We start from the raw sequence: 20,888 nt of genomic DNA, 5'->3' as shown, positions 1-20,888 counted from the left end.
GATCATCTTTAACACCCACCGGCAGACTATCTGGAGAGGTTTAGTTCATTGCAATTAGCACTATCTTGCAGCCCTGTGAGCCCTGTCATCCGTCCTAACTCTGGGATGATCTCCAGTTAGTATGTTACAGTGAGTACATTGCAATTGCTTCAAAATGTCTACACGTTATCAGAAGAATACTAAATAAAAAATAAACCAGGAGAGTAGCTGTGTTTGGTCAAATTACCGGTGTCTGCTCTTGATGTTATTAACAGCAGCCAGGAGCTGTGCTAAGCTGAGCGCTCGTCAGTTTGTAAGTGTGGGGTTCATGATGTTGAGGTTGTAGTTTGGGGGCTCCTTTGATACGTGTAGTGCGAGCGACGGGTCACGAAGATACTCAAGTGTCTTTAGACTGCATCAACTGTGTGTACAGTGGACCGCAGAATGACTGCCAGGCTGCTGCAGGATTTGATGGCTCTGTTATTAAACGGTTCACAATCATTGATGGCAACAGACCTTTTTCAAGGGCTGTGCCTTGACAGAGCTCATCAATCAGGATACAGATACAATTGAATGATCTGATGTGTGCTTCATGCCGTGTTTGTGTTCTTATGAATTTGTGTCTGAATGAGATATGATGTCTATTACGGGAACACATTCATTTTCAATTATCCTATTATGCGCAGCTGTAATCAGGAAGTCAAGCCTTTTTGGGAAGAACATTCTTGATACAAAAGGTCATATTCTCAAGGGTATGTATGGTGAACTAACCCAGGAAGGAAACTAACAGAAACGATGAGTTGGAAAACTGAAAGATCACTGCACATCTTTTGATTGATTGTTTAAAGTTTTTAATGCAAGTAAACATTAATTCATCTCTTCAAATAGAACTCTCACCATGCATTGATTCATTATGAAAGGCACTTGTAATTTTTATAGTGTCGGCAGTTTATCCTTTATTAAAATGCAGTTTGTCATCCCTTATTATTGTAAGAGCCAGCGTGGATCAGCTGAGATCATCAAAGATGAGATGATGGATACAACCAAATGAAGGACAGAATGAAGTGTGCGATGCAAACAGAAAACAGAGTGCTGACAGCGATTCTGACAAGCTACATATCAAGACTGTGTTTACAGCTTGTGATGGATCTGAAGCATAGACAGCTTGGGACTCCTCTGCATTTACAACAGGGAAAAAACTACAGAATGGCAGTAATGTAACTCTACAGCCTGCACACTGGCTACAAGCATCCCCTGTTTACAACATGGAAAACACTACAGCACTTTCCAGTGCTACAGAACAGCAATAATGTAACTCTGCAGCCTGCTCTGGGCACTGTGCTCACTGAACCTAATTCAACTTATGAATTAATGCAGCAAAGCAATTAAAATAATGAAACTAAGTTAGAAGGTAGAAGCACTGCAGCAAAGTGTCAATTGTCAAAACGTTTCAGGTTATAAGTGCTGTGCAGAGCAGGGGAGGGCAGTCATTGCTGTGCAGTGCCAACAAGACCTGCTTCCAGAATGTATAACCTGCCCTCCCGAACTCCACTACTTCAAAACACTCAAAAGGTACGATTAAACTCAGAATACACGAAGTGATGCAGACGAACGCTTCGCCTAGCGCCTTCACAGTGTGGAGACGACACTAGCTGCAATGTTTGTCTCGACTTTGTTTCTTATAAGGGGAAAGGATACCATAGCGAAGGGAAGGTAGAAAAAATAATCAATGGAATTTTTTTTTTTTTGCCAGACAGGTTTTCATAGTAATATTGTGGACCAACCCCTGCTTGATTATTAAAGTGGTCTACTTAGAATAACAATTATGCAAAATGAAGACTGACATTTTCATGAAACCATTGCCGGCTGTCAGAAGCAGACTGTGTATGGTATATAAAAGAGAGTGAATATACTGAGATCAGTATAATAGCTGACCAATAGTTTAATGGAAAGAACAGCTGGCGTACTCCCCCCCCCCCACACACACACACAGACACACAGAGCTCAGCAGCAAATGGACTGCAGAGATATTGATGTGATCAAGGAAAAGATAAAAAAATAAAATTAAAAGACTCATTTATTTTGCAGGTCTCCTGAGTATGATTTATTTTCCAAATCATCGAAGGAATGAATCATTTCCCCTTTGCGTGCAGCCCCAGACCGAATCTCAGCACATGTCCCAGAGAACAGACGCCCGTGGTGTTTGTCTGTTTCACCGGCCGCTTAATTACTGCACAATGTGCGGGCGTCACGTCTCATTAACTAGTGTGTGACTAATAACGGTATGCTGCTGATCTACTGTTGCTTTTAAAAGCCCTATTGAAGATAACACTGGGCCAACCACTTTGGAAAAAGAGTCGACTGTTCTATTAAAAAGCAGAGTTCTACACAGTTTTAAAAATCCTTTTTTTTAATTATTTGAGAAACTTAGTATTTTATTAGGCCTGTTCTGAAAAAATCAACTATTAATACAATCAGCACTCCTGATAAGCTGTGTAATGGGTGTTTTATTCATTAAAATAATGACTTTCGCATGATGTTTCAATTTAATGCGAAACGAATACACATAGCAATTTTGCTGCACAGTTGAACTTGAATCTTCTTGTACCTCATTGGTTTCTGGCGTCTCAGTGGTAAGTTATGAATATACTGCATGCGGTTGCTAGAGAATGGATCATAGGAATGCTGGGACAGCTAATCGTCGCCATCCTGGGATTTGCCAGAAACACGTGACCAATAAGTTTGGGTTTTTCATTAAAAAAACAAACAAAAAAAAAAAAAAAGTACAGTTGAATCCACTCACTTGCAATGCATATTTTAGGACTGGTGAATAAGAGACTGGATTCTTGATTTTGGATTTTAGATTTCTCTACACCATCTCAGTGCCCCTCAATCTAATCTACCAATGTAGCTATCTGTCAACCACATATCTGGAAGTTATATTACAATATTCTTTATAAATATATAATATATAGTATGTGCATGCAGGCCTTTTATGTATATATCATTTGCAGCATTGGAATTAATATATGTGAACTTGACACATATATAAAGGAGGAGGCTGTGTGGTCCAGTGGTTAAAGAAAAGGGCTTGTAACCAGAAGGTCCCCGGTTCAAATCCCGGCTCAGCCACTGACTCATTGTGTGATCCTGAGTAAGTCACTTAACCTCCTTGTGCTCCGTCTTTTGGGTGAGATGTAATTGTGAGTGACTCTGCAGCTGATGCATAGTTCACACACCCTAGTCTCTGTAAGTCGCCTTGGATAAAGGCGTCTGCTAAATAAACAAATAATATGTGTGCAAGTTCTGTTACACGATATATATATATATATATATATATATATATATATATATATATATATATCTGTGTCTGTGTTTAGTTGCTTCACAGCCATATTGTTTGTGGTCAATTATTGTAAGTCCAAGTTGTTGTACAGTAGTTCAAAGTAACATTACAGTTAAAATGTAAGGTTGTAGTTAATGCATACCCCACAACTTAGCATTAAAGTATGTACACTATTTATTGAAAGTACTCATGACTTCAGGTAATGTTGCACTTTACTCACCCAAAATATGATTTTACTTGCATAGTGTCTATATTGGAGAGTAAATTACTCAATGACCCAAAACCTTATCTGGAGCATTGATTATATTATCATATAAACAGCAAACTATTATTTGAGTGTACTATTCAAGCACTGGTTTCAGATTCCACAGCTACACCCTACCAGAGGAGCCAGCTCAGAGGCACAAAGCACAATGTGGTAAGAACTTCCCCCAGATATATGTACAGTTCAGTGTGACATCGTACAGCACACTGCCACCTCTCCGCAGGTAAGACGATTCTCATCTGAGACAATACGACTATCTTCAGAACTGTTAATGAATAGGGATTGCAGGGGTTTACATAGAGTAGATGCAAAAACTATTACAGAGCAACTCTGAAATGTATATTTAATAAAGCCAGAGCCATTATAGTCTGGTAAGCGAATAGAGTCCCTTTATAATTTATTAACACTTTTAAACAGATGAAAAAGATGTACACCACATTGTCACACGCTTTTATAGAGATTCGTTTGGGCTCCAGAAAATATTTAGGCACGTCATGATAAAACTAAAGAATTAGATTTATGAATTTGGCAGAAATATGTATCTTCCCTATTTTTACATAAATGATTCATGCCTCGAATTTGTAAATTTGACATTCTAAATTGTTCATATGAATCTTTAATAGACTTAAATACGATTTTGCAAATCAGAACAGAATTTCATAAATTTGAAGCTATGCAAATAAATATTTATGAGGTCCTTTTTCCTGGCCTTCCCTGTTCAGAGTAATTGCAGGTGATTGATGCCATTTTCACTTTATATCTGGGAAAAATCAATCTTCGGTTTTGCGTAGCACTGTGTCCAAATTACAGAAGAAAGCTGCTTTCTTCAGACAGCACAAAAACTGACAAAAAAAAGCATCACTCACGAAATAATTCAGTATATTCCTGCCAGTACTTTGTATTATTCTTACTGCTGTAACACTTTACACTGTGTGTCTCCTAATTATACTGATGAAAATGTGCACAGTAATTTAGCAGTTTTCCCATGGTTATACTGTGCATTTATCATATTTTTTAATATGCTTTACCATAGCGCTCTGGACTTATCCGATTCTTACCTTTGCTTTACTAGGCTTTCATTATGCTGTATTACACTTTGCTATGCTGTTACACTTTGCTATGCTGTTACTATGTTTAATTAAAAAATAATAAGGCCTGTGCAGAATCAGCTCCCATGCACAAGCCAGCTGATTTGTGCAATGTCCAACCGACTCGTCTAAATCAATGGGAGCTAAATTAACTCAGCTTCTTCTCCAGTGAAAGCTTTGCATCTTTATGTGAGGCTGTAGGTCATCCCTCCCAGGAACACAGTAACTCGTCTTGCTCTCTGGGTTTAGCTCCCTAGCTGTGCATTCTACATTTGGTCTTAGTTATTCTAGTTTTCTGTTACTTGGTGCCATAATTAACATTTACTCCTGGGGATAGTTCCATTGTCAGCAGGTTATTTTTCACAAAATAGATGCTTTAAATTATTGTTATCAGTTTCAAGTGCTGCACAAGAGAGATACATACAGGTTAGTGGACAAACCTCTCCATTGATTTATATCATAATAGAATGCTTTTACTAACAGAGCACCATTCTCGTGCATTCAGTGTGGTTCATATCTATTTCTGCTATTTGCCATCAAAGTTTCAGTCATTGAGTTCAGTTAATAAAACAGATATCCAAAGCGTCTATGACTGAAGATTTTATGGTTACAGAGTGTTTCAAATTATGGATGAACAGACTCAAAAGAACGCAAATCAAATTTTGAAAGTAAGAGCAGACAGATGGATAGGGCTTGGCTGACACAGTGATACAGCCACTGGTGTTCCAGATATACAGCATTTATATCATATCATAATCATTATCATAATCATTATCAACCAGTCCTACTAGCCTGTGAGAGGCTGCTGCTGGTTATCTGTATTTGTCCTAGCTAGCCTGTGAGAGGCTGCGGCTGGTTATCTGTATTTGTCCTAGCTAGCCTGTGAGAGGCTGCTGCTGGTTATCTGTATTTGTCCTAGCTAGCCTGTTAGAGGCTGCGGCTGGTTATCTGTATTTGTCCTAGCTAGCCTGTGAGAGGCTGCTGCTGGTTATCTGTATTTGTCCTAGCTAGCCTGTGAGAGGCTGCTGCTGGTTATCTGTATTTGTCCTAGCTAGCCTGTGAGAGGCTGCTGCTGGTTATCTGTATTTGTCCTAGCTAGCCTGCGAGAGGCTGCTGCTGGTTATCTGTATTTGTCCTAGCTAGCCTGTGAGAGGCTGCTGCTGGTTATCTGTATTTGTCCTAGCTAGCCTGTGAGGGGCTGCTGCTGGTTATCTGTATTTGTCCTAGCTAGCCTCTGAGGGGCTGCTGCTGGTTGAGTGGAACTGTGTTGGGTCTAGAACAGGGGTAAGTCACTCGTAACCTATCCTATAATTTGACCTTTTGTTTTCATTCAGTTCTCACCATTTCTTTCATCTGCTCTCTTCCGTGTTAAATTATTATAAATCCTATTTATTTATTGTCTTCCACACACTATGGATTCCGAAATGTGTGCTTTTAACCTTAATGTTGACATTGATTCTGATTCTAACTCTTGAACATTTTTGAGGCAACTGGATTCCTTAGATTATATCCTGCATGTCAAATGTCCTACGCATAATCATGGCCATACTTTAGATCTGGTTTAGCTGTTAAGAACGTCATAACCCTAGATCTTACTATTTCTGATCATCTTGCCATTCTTTTTGAGGTGAATCTGTCAGTATCTACAAAGACTGTGGACCGTACATTTAAATCCCAGGTAATTAATTCTTCAACTGCTGTTAAGCTTTCTGATCTCTTGAACTCATTACCACTCTCTGAGTCCTTATCAGTAGATGAGCTGGTTAATACCATACCTACAACACCACCTTGACTGGTATCTTAGATACTGTAGCGCCAATCAAAACTCAGAGAGTATCTTTTAAAAAAAGCTCACCGTGGTTCAATGATACAACTCGTAAGATGAAATACGAGGGTCGTAATCTAGAACGGGAATCTAAACTGCATGTTCATTACATCGCATGGAAGACCCACCTGGTTAAATATAGGAAGGCTCTGGCGTTGGCTAGATCATCATATAATTGTAATTTAATTGAAACAAATACAAATAATCCTAGATTTCTTTTTGGGTGACATTATCCGCAGACACGAAGTGAACTTCCATTGCTATGCTGATGATACCCACCTATGTTTGTCCCTAAAGCCACAAATTTCTTCTGCCTGGGTGTTATTAGCTACTTGCCTTACAGACATCAAGCATTGGATGTCACAGAATTTTGTAATGTTGTAGTCAGATAAAACCAAGGTTATGCTAGTGGGCTCACAGAACCAACTAAAAGGAAATGTGGGATTACATGAGCTCAGCCCTTGCAGTCTCTCATCAAAACTTAAGCTAGAAATTAAGAGTTTGGGAGTATTTGATCCTGATCTATCATTAGGGAAGTTATTAAAGTATCTTTTTACCATTTGACCAATTATTTCCATATCTGATGCAGAGAGACTAATGCATGCCTTTGTTTCATCTAGAATTGATTAATGTAATGCGCTTTTTCTGGTGTCTCAAAACACTTGGTATCCCGCTTGCAGCTTGTTCAGAATATTGCCGCTAGAATTCTGACTAAAACCAGGAAAAGTGAACATATTACTCCTGTTTTGGCCTCTTTACACTGGCTCCCTGTGCAGTATATAATTGGTTTTAAGATTTTGCTGTTAACTTACAAGGCCCTGAATGGATTAGCTTCTAGTTATTTGCAGGAGTTACTGACCCCATATATCACACAGGAGCTATGGCTTTTTCTTGTAGAGCTCTGAAATTATGGAATGCTCTGTGTTCATTTGTCAGGGAAGCTGGGACCGTTACAGTTTTCAAGTCAAGACTAAAAATGCACTTTTATAAAATGGCTTACTTTTCTTAATGGGTTCTAATGTAACTTTAAAATTGCTGCTTTTGTATTATTATGTGTATCCTGTTATTTAAATATATTATTTAAATGGTCTGACTGTAGCAGTCGTATGTGTGACATGCTATACAAATGTATTGTGGTTTGTTCTTTTTTTCTGCTATGTTCTGTACAGTGCTTTACGATACTTTTATATAAAAAGTGCTATATAAGTGCAATAAATAAATCAAAATGAGCACTTGAGCAGTCTTAGCAATCAGAGGGTCCAGCACACGGAACAGCAAAGGCATTACAATGCCACACTGTTGCCAGGCGGAGCGCTCCCCATCAGGCTGTGATTGAGGTGCACAGGCAGAGAGGAGTTACAGCTCAGATCCTGCAGTGCAAGGAATCAGAACACACTGCCCATCGCTAGGGGCTGTACAAGTACAACTGACAAAGGGACAAACAACAGCCAAATGAATGAGGGTATGCATCTTGATAGCTGGCCCTTTTTGTTGTTGCCATGCAAACGTATTACACTTGTTTGGTTGCTATGTGCATGTTCTTATATTAGCATGTTTTATATACTCTTTTCTATTTCCAGTTCTGATGCACTGTGACCTGTAAGCATCTCTATACCAAGAAAAAGATATTACACCAAGCAACTTTACAGATAGATCGCCATAAGATAACATATTATAATTGTTATATAGGCAATGATGTTACCCTATACCTGTCTCTGATTCTTGCTTGGCGGCTGTGTGTGGCAATGTGGCTGCACTTTCTGATCATGTGACACTGTGACCTCCTGCAACTCATCCAGCTCCTTCCTGCGTACTGAATAATAATAATACAACATAAACAAGCAGAAAAGCAAAAAGACGCTCACCTCCCCTTGGCATATTTGAGAGGACTTTAAGACGGTTCCTTGGGTAATGGCTATGGGCGAAACAAAAAGGGTTAGAAGCAAACCTACAAGGTGTTTAAAAACAAAAATCAAGGTAGTCCAAGCTGCACAAGTGGTAAAGCACAGGTGTGCACATTCAGGTGACAGCATATCTATTTGGAATCAGCATCGCAGTGTGGGGACTTGGATCTGGGGCCAGGCTCCGGCCACTGCACAAACTTTATTGTTTTATTATTTTAGCACTGGGGAACTTTATTGGGTTTACTTGAGTCTCTGTTGCTGGATTTTTACCAATATGATAATTAGTTCTTATTTTCTTTTTAATTAGTCCATTTTGATATATGGTATGTTTTTATTCAAATTGATATGTAACATATATAGTAAACAGTAATCAACATTCATCAAATTATATTCTGCCATATCAGATTACAGTTATAATATTATTATGAAATCATTAAGATTAGACTATATATATATATATATATATATATATATATATATATATATATATATATATATATATATATATATATATATCAGCATACCAAAAAGAATTAGACAATCACTTCTTTTTACCAACAATTTATGTCAATCATCATTGTAGGACAAATAAAATTGCGAGAACGTATAAACACATTAGTGTATGACTTGATAGCCTAATACAGAATGAAGATAGCGTTTGCCAGGCCTGGACGAAGTCACCCTGTCCAATTAGAATTATGTTATCAGGAAATGCTCTGAACTAATCTTCAGTTTGAACTTCTACAGGCTCTGCTTCGGGTGTCATTTCTGTCTCCCGTTCCTGGTTCTTTCCACAGCCTTTTGCCCTGTATGGTCATGTAAGCCTCTGTTAGTCACACATACCTGCTTTCCCTTCTCCCCAATGTAAACACATTCCTTCAGCACACAGAACCACACCCTAACTAGTATACAAATTAAATGTGTTTTCAAACTCATACACACACACAGTCTTATTCCAATACAAAAACACATACAGATTATTATTAAAATATAGAAAATGAAGCACATTCCAGCACCATCACTCTCATGCCTTGCTTGAAATGTAGCACTTAGCCAGGTAGCACATGGCTTTATTACTGTTTAACACAGAATAGGAAAGACTCCAACTTCAAATGTGGGAAACAATTCCCTGTGCTACATTCAATAGAGCCTGTGCTGTATTCAATAGATCCTGTGCTACATTCAATAGATCCTGTGCTATATTCAATAGATCCTGTGCTGTATTCAATACATCATGTGCTGTATTCAATAGATCCTGTGTGTGTGTTATTGTTCACACTATGGCATCTTTCTTTTCGTCTCACAGTGCTTGTGAAAGCTGGGAGGCAATGACACAGGCTGTGGTCCCGAGCTTTCAGTTGAGCTTAATTGAATGTGCTGGTTTTGTGATGTGCTCTGGAGGTGGGTTTGACGCAGGTGCCCTGTTTGAATAGTGTGAGAGGATAGTGAATAAGCCTGCTGTACAGACTTGCCCCTTATTCATCATATCTTTTCATTTCGAAAGGTCTCACTGAAAACGCACACAAAGCATTTTATGAGGACTGCTTTTCTCACATTTTACTTTACCTGGACATATAATCAAAACAGATTATACATTTTCCTTTCCATAATACTGGTAGTGAAGGATGTGCCCTATAGCTTGGAGATCGCTGGTTTGAATCCAAGCTATGCCACTGCTGACCGTGGATGGGAGTTCCCAGGGGGCGATGCACAATCGGCCAAGTCCTGCCCGGGCGAGGTAGGGGTTAGGTTGGCTAGGGAGTCCTTGGCTCACTGTGCACCACTGACCCCTGTGGCTGGCCAGGTGCCTGCAGGCCTGCCTGTATGCAATTCAGAACTGCGTGGTCCTACAACTCTGTAAGTTATGGATGGATATGGCTGCACAGCGGGCTTGAGGATGACGCGAGTGAGAGTCTTCTTCTTTCCTGAGTTAGTTCAGGGGTTGCAGCGGTGAGCCAGGTTGAATAATAATTGGACATTCCAAATTTGGAGAAAATTGGAAAATTAATAAAAATAATTGCTCCAAAAAAAATAATAATTCAGTATGAAATGTAACACACTGTCAGAATGCGGTGTGGTGACCCTCTGTCTTCCAGGACGTGGTGGGGCGGTGTGGTGACCCTCTGTCTTCCAGGACGTGGTGGGGCGGTGTGGTGACCCTCTGTCTTCCAGGACGTGTGGGGCGGTGTGGTGACCCTCTGTCTTCCAGGACGTGGTGGGGCGGTGTGGTGACCCTCTGCCTTCTAGGACATGGTGGGCTGGTGTGGTGACCCTCTGCCTTCCAGGGTGTGGCCTGTCCCTCACAGAGCCGGTTTCTCTGGACTAGTCTGCTGATTGTTGAAGCAGAACATCTCATTCTCCAGGTAACTTCTCTCACAGACAAGCCGCCTTCAATCTTGCTGATAGCAACCAGGCGATCTTCATTACTCAGGCATATCTTGCATTAATTAATCATGTATTTCGAATGGCTCTTTACACGGGTTCTTAATCAACTAATTTTGGCAATTTTTACTCAACTCAAATACCAAACACTGAGCACCTGGCGTTTTTATGAAATCACATGACTTGAGCTCAGTATTTTGTTATCCCAAGGAACAATACCACTCAAACAATCAACAAACCAATATGCTGGGCCTAAGGTTGGGAAGTGAATGTCACTTGCCCCCAGAGGGAGACCGTTGCAGAGGTGATGTTGCGTTTTGGAGGAGGAGGGGAGGAAGGTGGAAAACACAAAAAAACAGACACAGAATGAGTGTTCGACCAGGGCTTAAATAGGGAGGTTAATTAATAGATTGGCTTGATTAACTAGAGAGGAGCCCCTGCACCTGCTCCCCGAATAACATGCCATTGATTTACAATAAAGTCCTGCCTTGTGATAGAAATCCCAGCTAACCGTGACAGACTCAAAGGCAATTATTCCAGTCACAGGGTGCCAGTCAAATAAAACACTCCCTTTGCCCTTAATTCTGAGAATAGCATAATCTGCCTGTATCAACATTGACTTCTTCTTTTAACTGTGTGCTCAATGTCTTGAATGCCTTGGCTATTTAGGTACATAATTTGATCAGTAGCTGTGACATGATGGCTTGTGGTGGCGTCAGACCAGGAAGGAAATCACAACAGTACTGTGGTATGGAAGCGCTGATGCGCGAGTTTATTGAAAATAAAAAGATTTAAACAGAAAACAAAAGTGACAAACAAAATGGCACGATGGCCAAACAAACAGACAAAACACGGCAAACACTAAACACACAAGTATCGTGCTCAGCCATGTCAGCACCAGTAGCAATTGTTTTAGCTTTTAAAATGCTCTTACTCTCCTTCTCTCTCCCTTTCTTTTGTCTTGAACACACCAACCCTGAGTAAAAGATGAGTGCCTCTTTTATGCAGCTGTGCCTGGCTCAATTGCTTGTTAAATCATTAAATTTGAGCAGACACAGTCTGCACGTGAACTAATTGTGCACTCCACGTGCCCCCATACAAATACCCACTTTAATCTGCACATGAAGTGATTGTGCAATCCCTGTGCCTAAATACAAATATACATTTTAAATCACCTGTGCCACAAAAACCACACTCCGTGCACCACTACATACATACATATAACCATAAAATACACACCCCGGCACATATCTCCCCCCTTGTGCGCAGCACACATGGCTTTAAAGGCCACCTCCCCCTTAAAAGCCCAACAGTCTTGGTCATAGTCCTGGGCCAGGAGCGGAGGCATCCATGGGCCCACAGGTGGCAATGTTGCCAGTGGCACTGCTGACAATGACAATTATTATTATTATTATTATTATTATTATTATTTGTTTATATAGCAGACGTTTACCCAAGGCGACTTACAGAGACTAGGGTGTGTGAACTATGCATCAGCTGCAGAGTCACTTACAATTACGTCTCACCCGAAAGACGGAGCACAAGGAGGTTAAGTGACTTGCTCAGGGTCACACAATGAGCCAGTGATTGAGGTGGGATTTGAACCGGGGACCTCCTGGTTACAAGCCCATTTCTTTAACCACTGGACCACACAGCCTCCTTGGGTGCTGGGGTGATCCTGGCAGTGCCAGTGGCAATGCTGTCAGTGGAAATGCTGACAGTGGGGTGAGATCGTCCTCCGGGTGGCACACTCTGGCCGTGGTGGTGGCGCTGGTGGCAGTAATGCCGCCCTCAGCGCTGGACACTCCAGTAGTGAAAGCGGCGCTGCGTACTTCATTTAATGCTACATTTTTAAAACAAACGGGCCACTAATGTAGATGCCTTCCTGTTACGTGCTATTAGAACAGAATTCTGTTTAAGTGTATTCAAGCCAAATGTCTCTGTCAAAACAACGCCCCAGTGCACCTTAAATAAGAACATAATTTTTTACTTAAGCTTTTTACTAGCGAGAGGAGGCCATTCGGCCCATCGTGCTCGTTAAGTTGTTAAAAATCTTGCAAAGTAAGTAAATTAGACAAAAGACTACCAATGTGGCTAATTTAATAAACTTTAAATACTTTGTATTGCTTTCATGCCGAACCTGTAGCCGTCTGCATTAGTGGACTATTGCAGGGTGGCTTTATAGGTCCTGTGCTTTCCTCTGCAGGTGAAGCGTCGCATTGATCCTGTTAGGGACTGATATGCTGGCAATAAAGTCTGTATTCATTCTGCTCTTTCCACCGCTCATGCATGCAATTCAAAACACAGGATTTTCACAGCTACCCCATTACATGCACATAAAATACGGATTAACCCTCTGCAGTCCATTTATTAAGTGTGCGTCAGGCGCGTCAGGTCCAATTTATTTTTACATGCGAAGTTAATTTTAGACACGCTGTTTAAAAGTATTTTTTTTCCACAGTCAAACAGGTTTAAAAGGCCCTACATATCAACAAAGCACTCACTAGGCATCTCCAGCCCCGCCCCACCCTTTCGTTCGCTATAGCTTTCACATATGCTAAGAAATAAATAATAATAATAATAGTCGTACATACCGATCAATCATCTCCTGATCACTCGTTTTATCACCAAACTCCTCAATAATGCGATCCAAGTCATTATTTTATTTCTATAACATCTCAAAAAAGCTCTGCAAATGTCCGTGATATTCTCTGAGCGCTGATGCAGTATCAGCCAGCTTGTTTCCTTATGACCGCCTCTATCTGATGCCAGGGGCAAGTATGACTATTCATGAGATAGGCCCTTTTTTTTTGGCTTGTCTCGGCTCCTGTCGCTCCCACTCGGCCATTGAATGGTTTTCTCGGCTTTTTCCGGAGAAAAAATGACTAAAAACCTGTTTTTTGCGTCTTTTTGATAATGTCGGACAGGGTCCGACATTGGACCGGATAGAAATAATTGCAATGTTGGACCAGGTCCGACATAGGACAGCAAAGACCAAATCCAAAGAATATAAAAACATGCGGTACAGTTTTAATGACACATGTCAGCAAATTATATTTTTGCACTTTCTAGCAAATGCACTGTATGAAATAAACAAGTATCAATGAACTCCCTTTTGATCAGCTTCTAGCGCATTCCTGTTTTATGTGTTATCTTTGGAGTAATATGCACTGGGATTAATTTACTTAAACTAAAAAGAACGGAAGAAACTATATAGTCAAAGTAAACTTCGGCAAAGAGATTGGGGTGGCGATCTGAAAGATGTTTCAATAATTGGTGGCATTTCCTCCATTGAGTGAATCTGTAATTGACAAACCCAGGACCTGAAGACCCAAAAAGCTGTCTAACAAGGATGTACAATACTTGAAGATAATATCCTTAAGGAATAGAAAGAAGGTACAGAGATGTTTCTCTGTACCTGTTGATTATGCTTCGGATACCACACCTTGAAAATCAAGTGATGCGAGCTATTTCACTTAATGTTTTTTTATTCTTTATGCAAGTCAAGGTTGTTATAATAGTAGAAACACCAGTGATGGCTTTGAGTAAATTGCTGATGCTCATAATGCATCAGAGTAGAAAAATGCATGTCTAAGACTTTTGAACAACAGTGTATTATAAGTAAACCATAGACATGCATGTGTGTATGTTTACGCACTTAAGCGTAACTCATTATTATTATTTTTAGTATTATACTGAAAAACCCAAACCTAATTTTAATACATTTTAACTCATTTTGTCTCATTGTTGGGACGCATATTAATAACGTTTGTTAATATACTTTTATTGGGGGGGGGGGGGCTCCGGAGCTTGGCTCAGAAAACTGGCAAGCTCCGCTCCGGCTCCAGGCCCCAGAGCTGGCTCCAGGACCCCAGAGCCGGAGCATGGCCAACCCTAACCCAGAGGTCTTACTTGCAGAATAAAATTCGAGTCCCAGTGGACAAGTAAAGCCAAGTACTTTGATTTCAGGTCAGCAAACAATCACATCTGTGCTCGAGGCGAATTACCCATCTAATTCAGCAAGGGAAAAATGATCACAGAAAGGTGCACATTTTTTTAATTAAATAACTTTTATTCAGAACGGAGAATCCACAATGTGATGATTTATCAATTTGCAATTGAACAAAGGATTTAATGATGAATGATAAATTTGGCCGGAGACCTTGTCTGTGGGTGCTCGACAGCTACCTGCGCGAGGCCGGCTAGGAAAAACACAATAACATCATGCATCTTAGTGGCGCAGACAGGAAGTGGCACTCAGGGCCACCTCCCCCCAAAAGACGAGGCCGCCAAACCATGAATGGATAAAATAATAATGAATGATTAACGCAACGAGCCACAGTGGTGCACAAAAAATATGGAAAAAGATGAACGAAAGTGAAGCAGCTGAGACACGGCCCACCCCCCAGAGCATGATTGCACTAAGGGAAAGAACCCAGCCTCTCCAGCCTGACCACACACCCTGCAGAACTAATACAAACCTCTCAGCACTCAGGTAAGGAAAACCTCCCTACTCACATTATTTTTAATTTTTTGATGGTAGGGGGAAACCTCAGAGAATCCATGGCTGAGGGCAGCCCTTCCTCCAGGCTCTAAGATGGTCAACTCCCGTTTCGACCTCACTGCGCGTGACTGAAAGGCCAAAACAAAAGAAGCGACACGAGTGAAAGCCTTTATGGCGCTTGGTGATGACGTAATGGTTAGGAGCAGATTCTCCTTTCCAGAAAAGCAACCAAGTTTTCAATTCTGCAGACTTCAGAGGCTTGGTGAACATCCTGGACCAACGATACCAAAGTATCAGTACAGTTCAGAGATTATAATACCACAGGTGTACAACAAAGTCAAGGCTGAAGTGAAAGCTGAATTGCAGACTGCTAAACAAGTGTTAACTTATAATGGCTGGCATTTATATTCATGTGTTGAGTTCAGAAAAAACATGTTTCATATCAAATGAAAATAAAGATATTAATTATAATACAAATTTATAAATTACATTTAAAATCAATGTTTTTAGAGAATTTTAAATAGCTAATTCAGTGTTTTTGAAATATGCAAAATTGCAATATGCATCCAAATTTTATTAATAACTGTTTGGTTCTCATTTTGATAGCAATAAAATCAACATCAGGATCATTCGGTGTTGAATTCCAATACATAGCGCAATATTGTCTTCAGTATTGCAATACAGATCCTCAGTCCCAATACCCACAACAAACAAAACAGGAAATACATCAGTGTTTTAAATAGATACAACAATGGGCCTGGGGATTTTAATACATTCATATTAACTATTACCACACAGTATAATCATAATCCATCCATTATCATTAACCGCTTACTCCTTTACAGGGTCGCGGTGAGGCGGAGCCTAACCCGGCATACACAGGGCGCAAGGCGAGACTACACCCTGGATGGGACGCCAGTCCATCGCAGGGCACCACACACACACAGAGGGCAATTTAGAGTAACCAATCAACCTGGACAGCATGTCTTTGTACTGTGGGAGGAAACCGGAGTACCCAGAGAAAACCCATGCGAACACGGGGAGAACATGCAAACTCCACACAGACAGTACCCTAGGCCGGATTCGAACCTAGGACCCTGGCGCTGTGAGGCAGCAGCGCTAACCACAACGCCACCGTGCCGCCCTATATAATCATAATAATAATTTAAAATTCATAAACCACTAACAACAGGCCTCTCTGCTGTTCAGTTGTTTAAAGCTTTTTACTTCAAAACGTCATTAGCACAATTGTTTCAGATAGTAAAAATGCACCCACTAAAGTTAGACAGACAGAAAGACACAAGGTGCTGTGCGTAGTCTCAAGCTGTTTCATTATCTGTTTGGTGTTTTTAAACTTCAGACAAAACCAAAACATGCTACTTAACGGCACTGAGGATCTAGCTAGCTTGGAATCAATATAAATTACATAGTCATTTAGATGGTATTTCTTGTGATGTTAGTTTATACACAGATCTTTTTACTTTGAATTTCATTATTGTTGTTATTATTATTTACTTACTGCATCAGCGTTATGTAAACATGGGATTAAATATTCCGGAAGAGACTGAAGAAGAATCAGCCACTGTAATCACCTGTCCAAGGCATTAAGACCTGTACAATGAACTGGAAACGCTTTCCAATTTCAGACTCATTTGCTATAGCTAAAATATAATCTGCAACAAAATGTAATCCATGCAAATGCATCTATCAGCTGAGTGATAATCAAATACTATGAATTATTCAGTTGCTGAAAAAGCTATTGTGGGTCTATTAAAGCATCTTGTAGTGTAATCTTCATCCTGATGTATCAGTGAGGATCTTGTACTGGCAGCAATTAGGACAGCATGAGCCTGAATTCAATTCTGCATCTGTATGAACATTTCAAAGTGTTCAAGTCCTCGTATAAGAAGGCTAAACCAAGAACCTAAAATAGAAGAAGGAAGCTATAGCACACACAACACGAGGAACAAATCTGTGCTGCAAAACTCAGAATTCAGATGATAATAAATGATACTGTACTATATTATAATGCACTGAATAACTTAAAAGACACATGCATAGCACACTTGCCATTATACTGTATAGTATGTTTTTTCTGTTTTTCTTGTTTTTTTATATGGAAGCAAGCCTTTTTGTCTCTTGATATTTTATAGAACATCACACGTCTTGCTTCCCCCTTGCAGTAAACCATCACTTTGCTAGCAATGTCTTTTCATGAAGTTAGGCAGCAACCAAAATGCTCCAATCTATAAAACAACCCATAATTAGGATTTATAATGGCTCTGCAAAGCAACGGCTGATGTGCACAGCGTTTATACATGGGCAGGCGCATGTTGAAACAGAGGGGATTCGGAGTGATTACAGCTGTATGGCTTAACTGTTATTACTCCCAACATCATAAACCACCGTTGTGTCAATACTCTATACATTTATACTGATGAATAACTCAACAGAAAGGCAATTGAACTGTATTCAGGATTTCAGTTGTTACTGCCTTTCCCCCATGGGTCATTGCTCCTATTGGTAAAGAACGATGGCTACATCAACCAAAGGGTTTGTTAGACAGTCAGAGCCAGCGCCATCTAGTGCATTGCAACTGAATTGACACCTACAGAAAACTTGCGAAAGGCTTGATTCGCAGCAGGCATGTGTTAGATGGTGCTGGTTCTAACTTCTTTAAAGACACTGTGCTAGATTCTCAAAGACATTTACTCCAAATTGTCATTAGCATGATTTCTTCAGATAGTAGAAATGCCCCCAATAAAGTTACCAACCCAGAAATGATCAACTCAGACATTTAATTAAGGGGCTTGTGGTACGTCTAAAATGGTTTGAAATGGTTATTTAGAAATGCTAATTAGTTTTTCTTTCAGACAAAAAGAGCTTGATTCTCAAAGCTATTAACTCCTAATCATTATTAGCACGTTCTGTTTAATGAAGTAAAAATGCATCCAATAAAGATACAAGGAAAGGAAAAAAGAAACTATAAAAAATGTGTGATTTTTGTGCACTATCCCTTTACTGTTAATTCACAGAACACGTTTAATGTGTTTATCAGTTCATACATCAGGAAATGGTTCCACGTTGCCTCAGCAGAGTGGGACTGTATGGTAAAGGGATACTGCAGCTGCCAGTCTCAGCTCTAACCGAGGAGTTTAAGTGCACCAAGGTTCGATTGGAAATTACATTGGTAGTCATATGACGAATGTGTGAGGGAGGCAGCACCTGTGATGAAAACTCACAGAACGTGGGTGGCAAAGGAAGCTATGGAAGATGCAAAGGCTGCCCTTCATTTCAGTGATATCATGTGGCACGTACAGCATGGAAGAGCAGGTCTTGGTCTCAGTTCAGCTCCTCCTACATGGCACAAAGCACCCCCAGCTCAACTGAGGAAGATGGTAGTCGACGAGGTGCAAAAGCTGGAGGAGAGGATGAGGTGCGTAAAAGCAGTTTCCCAGGCCAAGCAGGGAGAATGGATGAGATGGGAGAGTGTGGAACAATGCAAGATCGGCTGGTGAGATCTATGGACAATGAAACAGAGCAGGATCAGTTTCCTCATCAGGTCAACATATGATGTTCTCCCATCGCCACAGAACCTTAATCTATGGGTAGGAGAGGATCCGTGATGTCCTTTGTGTTCATCGCCAGCTACATTAAGACACATTTTGACAGGGTGTAAGGTGGGTCTTAGTCAAGGATATTGTCTTGTGGTCTGGATCAGCAGGCCTTTTTCACCTGGTAGAGATAACAGTGCCATGGGAGGATGCTGTGGATGAGACGTATGAAAGGAAGAAACTTCGGTACGCTCAACTAGCTGCTGAAGCATAACAGAGTCCAGGTTTACCCAATGCAGGTGGGTTGTCGAGGATTTGTGGCTTTCTCAGAGACATCGGATTCAGTGGTCAAGAGTTACGGACGCATAGTGAAGAACTTATCTGAAGCAGCAGAGAGGAGCAGCAACTGGCTCTGGTTGAGATTTAGACAAAAAGATTCTGGTTGGGGACCTCGAGCACATTAGAAAGAAAGCAACGTGGATGGAAAGGAAGGTAAGTAAGCTGGGCTTAGCTGAGTGGGGGACGTCAACGATACACCAAGGATGGAAGGTGCCCACTTGAAGACCCCAGAGATTACCCTACTCAGCTCAGTCCAGACGGTTGTCATGCTGATGCGCTAGGGAGGCTGCACTGTGGTTGATCCCTTGAGCCAGCATTGCAGTTGTTGTGTGTGCTAATGCGCCATGGAGGTAAAAATAGGCTGATCCCTGGAGCCAGCATTACACTTCAGCCATCAACACAAGGGAGAAGGATATCTACATCATCAGATGGAAGGAAACGCAGATGGATCACATTAGTTTACAGTAAAAGAAGCTATGTCTTAGTTGGTGCTTATCTTGACGAAAGCTGGGTCCAATATCAGCATGAAGTTTTAACACCTACTCTCATGTAATGGCAAATCACATTACAGTTTCAATGGGCAATACATGTTAATAACGTATGCCATTTTCTTAATGTTATTTTGCATTTCAGTAATTTATAATGCTTTTCCATGGTAGAATATCTGCAGATTCATAATTAAAAACAAGCATTACCTTTAACAATAGGTAGGTTATTGTTTTAATGGCCTAATATGATGATTGAAAACATAGAATGAACTAAGCCCAGAGGAAATACAATTTTTTACTTACTCTAAGAGCTTATAAATATTACATTGATTCATTGCATCCAATATGACTGTATTGCTTAATAATAAATTGGTGATGTTTCTACTCTCATGGAAAAACACCTGTTATTGTCTAATAGCTCCTCTGCAATTCTGAGGTAATTCTAAACATGTGTCTCATTTGTATTGGCATTAATTCCTGACATACTGCAGCCCCTTCGCAAATTCTGATGAAAAATCCAATGTATTTATTCCAGGGTGTTGACAAACGATTCCATTAAACATATTGACCGGCTAATGTAAAATGAAAAAGAGAAGGAAACACACACTCGCCGAACTACAATTGCCATAAGACTGCGAAGTTCACAAAAGCGTCACTTACCAGGAACTCGGACACACAACACAGTCAGAACAGGGTTCACCACAGATTTTCGGATTATTATTATTATTATTATTTATTTCTTAGCAGACGCCCTTATCCAGGGCAACTTACAATTATTACAAGATATCACATTACATACAATTACATTATTTTTTACACATTATTTTTACATACAATTACCCATTTATACAGTTGGGTTTTTACTGGAGCAATCTAGGTAAAGTACCTTGCTCATGAGTACAGCAGCAGTGTCACCCACCAGGTATTGAACCCACAACCCTCCGGTCAAGAGTCCAGAGCCCTAACAACTACTCCACACTGCTGCCCCACTGATTGCAGAATACTATAGTTTTTTTTCACTGTTCCCACAGAGCTCCATCATAACTAGACTGGTCTGGTAAATACGTTAAGTAAAACCTCCATGCAATAAAAGCGTGTTTCCACAAGCATTTTTTATGTAGTTGGGCTGCATATCTATTTTTTTTTGTTTTTCACTTGTTGCAGAATGATATTCAGCACGTGTTTATATATATATATGCACATTTCACAGTAAG

General features: G+C 40.3%; 1 protein-coding gene across 2 annotated transcripts in view; it reads right to left on the bottom strand.

Moving 5' to 3' along the window:
• Positions 1 to 20,888, bottom strand: part of LOC131702124 (chemokine-like protein TAFA-5) — a 100,978-nt gene that overhangs the window by 7,068 nt on the left and 73,022 nt on the right. Inside the window, exon 5 of one of the 2 annotated variants that reach the window (XM_059004152.1) lies at positions 8,213 to 8,316. The exons of the other annotated variant lie outside the window; for it this stretch is intronic. Coding sequence (XP_058860135.1) covers positions 8,213 to 8,316 — 104 coding nt within the window. The remainder of the gene's footprint in view (positions 1 to 8,212; positions 8,317 to 20,888) is intronic. 2 annotated transcript variants of the gene reach the window in all.

This window comes from Acipenser ruthenus, chromosome 29 (genome assembly GCF_902713425.1).
Source record: "Acipenser ruthenus chromosome 29, fAciRut3.2 maternal haplotype, whole genome shotgun sequence".
NCBI lineage: Eukaryota > Metazoa > Chordata > Actinopteri > Acipenseriformes > Acipenseridae > Acipenser > Acipenser ruthenus.
The sequence above is the reverse complement of the archived record's forward strand: the minus strand, read 5'-3'. Positions and strand labels throughout refer to the sequence as shown.